General features: G+C 44.7%; 1 protein-coding gene across 15 annotated transcripts in view; it reads right to left on the bottom strand.

Moving 5' to 3' along the window:
- Positions 1 to 7,911: 7,911 nt before the first annotated feature.
- LOC137365608 (toll-like receptor 5) overlaps positions 7,912 to 9,640 on the bottom strand; it is an 82,556-nt gene continuing 80,827 nt past the window's right edge. For all 15 annotated transcript variants that reach the window (XM_068028012.1, XM_068028009.1, XM_068028019.1 and 12 more), the window contains one exon: positions 7,912 to 9,550. In XM_068028012.1, coding sequence (XP_067884113.1) covers positions 9,511 to 9,550 — 40 coding nt within the window. In that variant the 3' untranslated portion in view covers positions 7,912 to 9,510. The remainder of the gene's footprint in view (positions 9,551 to 9,640) is intronic.

Below are 9,640 nucleotides of genomic sequence, written 5' to 3'. Positions count from 1 at the left end.
CATCTATGCTCCAACACTCTGCTCCGCACCTGAAGCTAAAGACCAGTTCTATGAACAACTCCATAACATCATTAGCAGCATCCCCAACACCGAACACCTATTCCTGCTGGGGGACTTTAATGCCAGGGTTGGGGCCGACCATGACTCATGGCCCTCCTGCCTTGGGCGCTATGGCGTTGGAAGGATGAATGAGAACGGGCAGAGACTGCTTGAGTTGTGTACCTATCATAACCTCTGCATCACCAACTCGTTCTTTCACACTAAACCCTGTCACCAGGTTTCATGGAGGCACCCAAGATCACGTCGTTGGCACCAGCTAGACCTCATTGTCACAAGGCGAGCCGCCTTAAACAGTGTTCAAATCACACGCAGCTTCCACAGTGCGGACTGCGACACCGACCACTCCCTGGTGTGCAGCAAGGTTAGACTCAGACCAAAGAAGTTGCATCATTCCAAGCAGAAGGGCCACCCGCGCATCAACACGAGCAGAATTTCTCACCCACAGCTGTTACAAAAATTTCTAAATTCACTTGTAACAGCCCTTCAAAACACTCCCACAGGGGATGCTGAGACCAAGTGGGCCCACATCAGAGACGCCATCTATGAGTCAGCTTTGACCACCTACGGCAAAAGTGCGAAAAGAAATGCAGACTGGTTTCAATCTCATAATGAAGAGCTGGAACCTGTCATAGCCGCTAAGCGCACTGCACTTCTGAACTACAAGAAAGCCCCCAGCGATTTAACATCCGCAGCACTTAAAGCAGCCAGAAGTACTGCACAAAGAACAGCTAGGCGTTGCGCAAACGACTACTGGCAACACCTATGCAGTCATATTCAGCTGGCCTCAGACACCGGAAACATCAGAGGAATGTATGATGGCATGAAGAGAGCTCTTGGGCCAACCATCAAGAAGATCACCCCCCTCAAATCTAAATCGGGGGACATAATCACTGACCAACGCAAACAGATGGACCGCTGGGTTGAGCACTACCTAGAACTGTACTCCAGGGAGAATGCTGTCACTGAGACTGCCCTCAATGCAGCCCAGCCTCTACCAGTCATGGATGAGCTGGACATACAGCCAACCAAATCGGAACTCAGTGATGCCATTGATTCCCTAGCCAGCGGAAAAGCCCCTGGGAAGGACAGCATTACCCCTGAAATAATCAAGAGTGCCAAGCCTGCTATACTCTCAGCACTACATGAACTGCTATGCCTGTGCTGGGACGAGGGAGCAGTACCCCAGGACATGCGCGATGCCAACATCATCACCCTCTATAAAAACAAAGGTGACCGCGGTGACTGCAACAACTACCGTGGAATCTCCCTGCTCAGCATAGTGGGGAAAGTCTTTGCTCGAGTCGCTCTGAACAGGCTCCAGAAGCTGGCCGAACGCGTCTACCCTGAGGCACAGTGTGGCTTTCGTGCAGAGAGATCGACTATTGACATGCTGTTCTCCCTTCGTCAGATACAGGAGAAATGCCGTGAACAACAGATGCCCCTCTACATTGCTTTCATTGATCTCACCAAAGCCTTTGACCTCGTCAGCAGACGTGGTCTCTTCAGACTACTAGAAAAGATCAGATGTCCACCAAAGCTACTAAGTATCATCACCTCATTCCATGACAATATGAAAGGCACAATTCAACATGGTGGCTCCTCATCAGAGCCCTTTCCTATCCTGAGTGGTGTGAAACAGGGCTGTGTTCTCGCACCCACACTTTTTGGGATTTTCTTCTCCCTGCTGCTTTCACATGCGTTCAAATCCTCTGAAGAAGGAATTTTCCTCCACACAAGATCAGGGGGCAGGTTGTTCAACCTTGCCCGTCTAAGAGCGAAGTCCAAAGTACGGAAAGTCCTCATCAGAGAACTCCTCTTTGCTGACGATGCTGGTTTAACATCTCACACTGAAGAATGCCTGCAGAGTCTCATCGACAGGTTTGCGTCTGCCTGCAATGAATTTGGCCTAACCATCAGCCTCAAGAAAACGAACATCATGGGGCAGGATGTCAGAAATGCTCCATCCATCAATATTGGCGACCACGCTCTGGAAGTGGTTCAAGAGTTCACCTACCTAGGCTCAACTATCACCAGTAACCTGTCTCTAGATGCAGAAATCAACAAGCGCATGGGTAAGGCTTCCACTGCTATGTCCAGACTGGCCAAGAGAGTGTGGGAAAATGGCGCACTGACACGGAACACAAAAGTCCGAGTGTATCAGGCCTGTGTCCTCAGTACCTTGCTCTACGGCAGCGAGGCCTGGACAACGTATGCCAGCCAAGAGCGACGTCTCAATTCATTCCATCTTCGCTGCCTTCGGAGAATACTTGGCATCAGGTGGCAGGACTATATCTCCAACACAGAAGTCCTTGAAGCGGCCAACACCCCCAGCTTATACACACTACTGAGTCAGCGGCGCTTGAGATGGCTTGGCCATGTGAGCCGCATGGAAGATGGCAGGATCCCCAAAGACACATTGTACAGCGAGCTCGCCACTGGTATCAGACCCACCGGCCGTCCATGTCTCCGTTATAAAGACGTCTGCAAACGTGACATGAAATCGTGTGACATTGATCACAAGTCGTGGGAGTCAGTTGCCAGCATTCGCCAGAGCTGGCGGGCAGCCATAAAGACAGGGCTAAATTGTGGCGAGTCGAAGAGACTTAGTAGTTGGCAGGAAAAAAGACAGAGGCGCAAGGGGAGAGCCAACTGTGCAAAAGCCCCAACAAACAAATTTCTCTGCAGCACCTGTGGAAGAGCCTGTCACTCCAGAATTGGCCTTTATAGCCACTCCAGGCGCTGCTTCACAAACCACTGACCACCTCCAGGCGCGTATCCATTGTCTCTCGAGATAAGGAGGCCCAAAAGAAAAAGAAATTATAGAGAATAATGCACCCTGTATATATTATATTGAATAACAATACCCTGTAAATATTAGTGTTACTATCAACACTGTGTATGTTATAAAAGGGGCTGTCTGTGTGGGAGGAGCTGTCTCTGTCTTTAAAGGAGGGACAGTCTCTGTTAGTCAGTCTGTGATGGTGAGCTGTCTTTGTCTATCCGTCTGCCTGTGACGAAAGGGCTGTTTTTGTCTGTCTGTTGATTGATGGTCTAACTTTGTCTTTGAGGAATGGGCTGAGAGTCTGGAACATACAAACATGGAACAGTAGGAGGCCATTTAACCCCTTGAGCCTGTTCCACTATTCAATGAAATCATGACTGATCTATGATCTAACTCCATGTACCCAGCTTTCCCTCACAATCCTTAATACCTTTCACTAACAAAAAACTTTCAATCTCAGTTTTAAAATCAACAATTGATCTCACAACAATTATTCCAAACTTCCACCACTCTTGACATGAAGTAATGTTTCCTAATTTCACTGCTGTCAGGTCTGACTCTCATTTTTAGACTATTCCCCCAGTCCTCGACTCCCCAACCAGCAGAAATAGTTTCTCTTTATCTACTCTATCTGTTCCCCTAAATATCTTGAATATTTCACTCAAATTACTCCTTAATCTTCTAAATTCCAGGGAATATAACCCTAGTTCGGGTAATCTCTCCTCATAGCTTAACCCTTGGAGCCCATACATACAAACATACATATGAATTTACGAATTAGGAGCAGGAGTAGGGCCATTCGGCCCCTCGAGCCTGCTCCGCCATTTGATAATATTATGAAAGTGCTTCTTTTTAAAAATATTTTTTGAGGATTCATGTGTTAGAATTATGGACGTTGGTTTATTTGGGAAAACTGAAAAGACTCCAAGGGTCACTGAGAGGCCCTGTTTGAAGACAACCTTTACTGGAAGTCACAGGCCTTAAGCTCAATAAAGAACAGAAACCTTGGTAACTTGGGGAAGATGTTTATAGAGAAGTGACATGACAAGATTTATGAGGGTCAGGAGGTTCTGACTGGCTGTTCGTGGTTTCGCTTCTGAGATATTGTTTTGGTTCAGTTGGACTGTGTTTTAGAATTAGAATTAGAACATTACAGCGCAGTACAGGCCCTTCGGCCCTTGATGTTGCGCCGACCATCTGACCTACACTATTCCATTTTCATCCATATGTCTATCCAATGACCACTTAAATGCCCTTAAAGTTGGCGAGTCTACTACTGTTGCAGGCAGGGCGTTCCACGCCCCTACTACTCTCTGCGTAAAGAAACTACCTCTGACATCTGTCCTATATCTTTCACCCCTCAACTTAAAGCTATGTCCCCTCGTGTTTGCCATCATCATCCGAGGAAAAAGACTCTCACTATCCACCCTATCTAACCCTCTGATTATCTTGTATGTCTCTATTAAGTCACCTCTCCTCCTCCTTCTCTCTAACGAAAACAACCCCAAGTCCCTCAGCCTTTCCTCGTAAGACCTTCCTTCCATGCCAGGCAACATCCTAGTAAATCTCCTCTGCACCCTTTCCATAGCTTCCACATCCTTCCTATAATGCGGTGACCAGAACTGCACGCAATACTCAAGGTGCGGCCTCACCAGAGTTTTGTACAGCTGCATCATGACCTCGTGGCTCCGAAACCCGATCCCCCTACTAATAAAAGCTAACACACCATATGCCTTCTTAACAGCCCTATTAACCTGGTTGCAACTTTCAGGGATTTATGTACCTGGACACCAAGATCTCTCTGCTCATCTACACTACCAAGAATCTTCCCATTAGCCCAGTACTCTGCATTGCTGTTACTCCTTCCAAAGTGAATCACCTCACACTTCTCCGCATTAAACTCCATTTGCCATCTCTCAGCCCAGCTCTGCAGCCTATCTATGTCCCTCTGTACCCTACAACACCCTTCGACACTATCCACAACTCCACCGACCTTCGTGTCATCCGCAAATTTACTAACCCACCCTTCTACACCCTCATCCAGGTCATTTATAAAAATGACAAACAGCAGTGGCCCCAAAACAGAACCTTGCGGTACACCACTAGTAACTAAACTCTAGGATGAACATTTGCCATCAACCACCAGCCTCTGTCTTCTTTCAGCTAGCCAATTTCTGATCCAAAGCTCTAAATCACCTTCAACCCCATACTTACGTATTTTCTGCAATAGCCTACCATGGGGAACCTTATCAAACGCCTTACTGAAATCCATATACACCACATCCACGGCTTTACCCTCATCCACCTGTTTGGTCACCTTCTCGAAAAACTCAATAAGGTTTGTGAGGCACGACCTACCCCTCACAAAACCGTGCTGACTATCGCAAACGAACTTATTCTTTTCAAGATGATTATAAATCCTATCTCTTATAACCTTTTCCAACATTTTACCCACAACCGAAGTAAGGCTCACAGGTCTATAATTACCAGGGCTGTCTCTACTCCCCTTCTTGAACAAGGGGACAACATTTGCTATCCTCCAGTCTTCCGGCACTACTCCTGTCGACAATGACGACATAAAGATCAACAACAACGGCTCTGCAATCTCCTCCCTGGCTTCCCAGAGAATCCTAGGATAAATCCCATCTGGCCCAGGGGACTTATCTATTTTCACTCTTTCCAAAATTGATAACACCTCCTCCTTGTGAATCTCAATCCCATCTAGCCCAGTAGGCTGTATCTCAGTAATCTCCTCGGCAACATTTTCTTTCTCTACTGTAAATACTGACGAAAAATATTCATTTAACGCTTCCCCTATCTCCTCTGATTCCGCACAAAACTTCCCACTACTATCCTTGATTGGCCCTGTTCTAACTCTTATCATTCTTTTATTCCTGATATACCTATAGAAAGCCTTAGGGTTTTCTTTGATCCTATCCGCCAGTGACTTCTCGTGTCCTCTCCTTGCTCTTCTTAGCCCTCCCTTTAGATCCTTCCTGGCTAGCTTGTAACTCTCAAGCGCCCTAACTGAGCCTTCACGTCTCATCCTAACATAAGCCGCCCTCTTCCTCTTGACAAGCACTTCAACTTCTTGAGAAAACCACGGCTCCCTCGCTCGACAACTTCCTCCCTGCCTGACAGGTACATACTTATCAAGGACACGCATTAGCTGCTCCTTGAATAAGCTCCACATTTCGTTTGTGCCTATCCCCTGCAGTTTCCTTCCCCATCCTACACATCCTAAATCTTGCCTAATCGCGTCATAATTTCCTTTCCCCCAGCTATAATTCTTGCCCTGCGGTATATACCTGTCCCTGCCCATCGCTAAGCATTGAAAAGCAATTGAAGATCAACCTGCCAAGAAAGAAACCACCAACTCATCTTTCCTGCACCTCTCTAAGAGACCCTGAGAGATCCAGTGTGTCAACTCCTCTTTCCTCCCAATTTGAAAAAACACTGCGAAACCAGAGTATAACAGCGGAAGCCCCTGATACCATATTTCTCCTGGAAAGCCTCCTGGGCTATTGCTCGACATCTCCAGAATGAACTGCTTCTGAAAAGATCCCAGTGACCCGTCACCGTATATCTGGACACCAGACCAAAAGGGACAACTGACATCCATCCATATCTTCTCATTTTTTCATCAAGAATTAGCAAGTATTTGGCCAAAGTTTTTTTTTGTAACAGATCTCTGCAGAGAGAATTTCGGCATTTTTTTCAGTGTGTGAGAGAATTTTGTGTGTGGGGTATTTTAAAAAGGGAACGTTCATATTTCAATCTGTGTGTGAATGCTTTGCTTCTTTACTGAATAAGTCTTGTTTTATGATAAACTGATAATTTTGTTGTTTTTTAAAAGAATGTGGTTGGTTTACTTTATTCTGGGCTAAAGAGTAGAGTATATGATTGACCTTATCGGTAACTGGGTAAACACTTTAAAATACATGTTGTGACCGGTGAAGAAGTGGGACTAGAAAAGACAGTGCATTCCTCCCACCTTGGTCATAACAGGGTAAACTGCGAAATCACTGACGTTCCAAAAACAATTGCCTTATCATGTTCCATTTCAAGTTTCATTTGTGCATTTTTCATTGAAGGTTTACTCAACAGTAAAGGTATCTCACTAGAGACTACATCAGTACTAATAAAATGGCTTACTCCAGCTATTTTACAAGGAATTACTACTCTCTTCAGTGACTTCAATGTGTTGTCATCACCAAACCTAAAGCTGGTAGTACTTTTATACTCCTTAACCTTCCATCAATCCTCACTACTGAGTGAATCCAGATAACATTGTAACCAATCTGTTTCACATACTGTCGACGTGCAAGCACTATCCAATACAGCATGGCTGAATGAATCTACAACTAACACATTCATCACAGGGCTAAAACTCCTTGTGACTAGTGCAATTCGTTCAGGTTCATCAGTATCTTCCTCTTCTGCCTCAGAATTCTCTGTGCCGTGTGTTATTTCGAGGACTTTGTCCCTCCACTTTGGGCAGTTAATTGCATAATGATACTTTCAGTCACACCTGAAGCACCTATTAACTGTTCCTTGGGCATTCCTGGGATTCATTCGCCTATGATTGCTGTTCCAATTCTGTTTTCCACTCTAATAGTCAAACCTGCTAAACGTGCTTTCATCCTCATTCCTCCTGTCTTTAACTCTTCCATTGTATTTATGCCTGCGTCCAGCATCTGGACCATTTCGAAATCCAGTAAGCATTGACTCCTCAATTCATTGGGTCACCACAGAATGCCCTGTTTGTTATACCAGAGTTGCAGGAAATGACTGCTTCCCCAGGAATTTCTTTAAGGCAGCAGATCTCTGATCTAACAGTCTTTTTCCAAGAACCGGATCCCAGTCAGAACCAAGAGCCTGCCCAGATGTGACACCATAGCACAATCTATCAACTTAAATGTTGCACTGAACCAGGGATCTCCAAATTGAATTTCCGCAATCTTCCTATACAGTCTGTTAACGTCTCTGATATATTCCTCTGTAAGATTTTTCTGTGTTTAGGTGGGATGTTGACTAGCTTTTGACTCACAAGGTACAAACTCTGGCTTCTTAAGATAGAGAGTTTAATAAGTACAGCACGAATATACAAGCAATACTTAACCAACGGCAGTAGCCATACAGCAGGATATAGGGTGTCCTCGGTCCTTGCCTTCTGAGCTACTGTAGCGCCGTCTTCTTTCTTGAGGTGTTCTGTTGACTGTAGGTCAGTGAATCAGTGCACACCTGCCATTTATGGCCCCCTCCGAGGGTTCCATCCTTCCATATTAGGAGGTTACAGTCCACCTTAACCGATATTACCCTACCCCCTGTACATTGTCTCCGAAGACAGCTTGATGGCCCAGTCATTGTCACACAATGGGAGATGTTTTCTGTCCCCATCAACATGAATAACCTCTGAATAACTTTAGTTGCATTACCATCTCATGGGGCCCACAAATCTATCTCTTATTGAGTTTGTCTCCACTGAAATGCAGAATGGGCAGTTATCAAGACATCCAGTCTCATAGCAAAGCTATTCCTGATTTTTTAAAATTATTTATTCATAGGATGTGGGCATCACTGGCTAGGCCAGCATTTATCGCCCACTGGAGGCAGTTAAAAGTCAACCACATTGCTGTGGGTCTGGAGTCACATTTAGGCCAGACCAGGTAAGGATGACAGATTTCCTTCCCTAAAGGGCATTAGTGAACCAGATGGGCTTTTATAACAGTCGACAATAGTTTCATGGTCACCATTAGACCAGCTTTTAATTCCAGATTTATGACTTGAATTCAAATTTCACCATCTACTGTGGTGGGATTCGAACCCATGTCCCCAAAACATTAGCCTAGGCATCTGGATTACTGGTCCAGTGACATTACCACTACACCATCATCTCCCCAGTAAACACTGTCTCCCACTATCTCCCCACTACAGTATGCAAATATACATTTCACATTTAACAACATGATTCTAGACACAAAATCCATAACTTAGTTCTAAACTAATACCTTGAGATATATAAAAAGTATAATTATTCCCAAGCATAACCACAACATCACTTAAAATCATTCCAATTTAAAACATAGCATCTCCTGTGAGTTTTATCAGACCATAACTTACATAGGTTCATCCAACAGATGTGGCAGAGGTTAACCCTTTAGTTCTTTCACCTCCATTAAATAATCATCTGTTTTCCGAAATCTATCAAAGTCTGACCATGCCTCATACACATTCAATAGATCATCTTTCTTATACATTTCATGCAAGAATTCTATCAGAAGATCCAAATCTTCATTGGTATCCAACTGACGAGCATCCAGTTCACAAAACACTTTACTTCTGATTTTACTTTTGGTAGGAAAGACAACACCAAAGCCATACCTTGTTTCCTCTTTGGTAGAAATGTAACCCGTGTCCACATATCCACTTCATTATTCCACTGGTCATATGGTTGAGACTCCGAGAACATCGGAGGGTAATCATACCGAGTTTTCAACCTTCCGCATTAGGCAACCATCCTCTGCTACCATGTTAAACTCCAGAAAGCTTGTTATGGATAGATACTGCTGGAGCATATCTTTACTCAGTTTCACATTTATTGTACAGTGTAAAAGGATTACAAACATGTATCTCCTCACTCAACCTCCACCAGTCTCAGTGTTTCCTTATATGTGCTCAATTGAGACGCCAGTTAACACCCTCCACCTGCATATAATGAGACAATTGATACATAATTAACAGAGGGAAGGATAAAAAAATCAAAAGGGGGAGTTAATGGAAAAAGTTGCACAATCC

This window comes from Heterodontus francisci, chromosome 3 (genome assembly GCF_036365525.1).
Source record: "Heterodontus francisci isolate sHetFra1 chromosome 3, sHetFra1.hap1, whole genome shotgun sequence".
Taxonomy (NCBI): Eukaryota; Metazoa; Chordata; class Chondrichthyes; order Heterodontiformes; family Heterodontidae; genus Heterodontus; species Heterodontus francisci.
The sequence above is the reverse complement of the archived record's forward strand: the minus strand, read 5'-3'. Positions and strand labels throughout refer to the sequence as shown.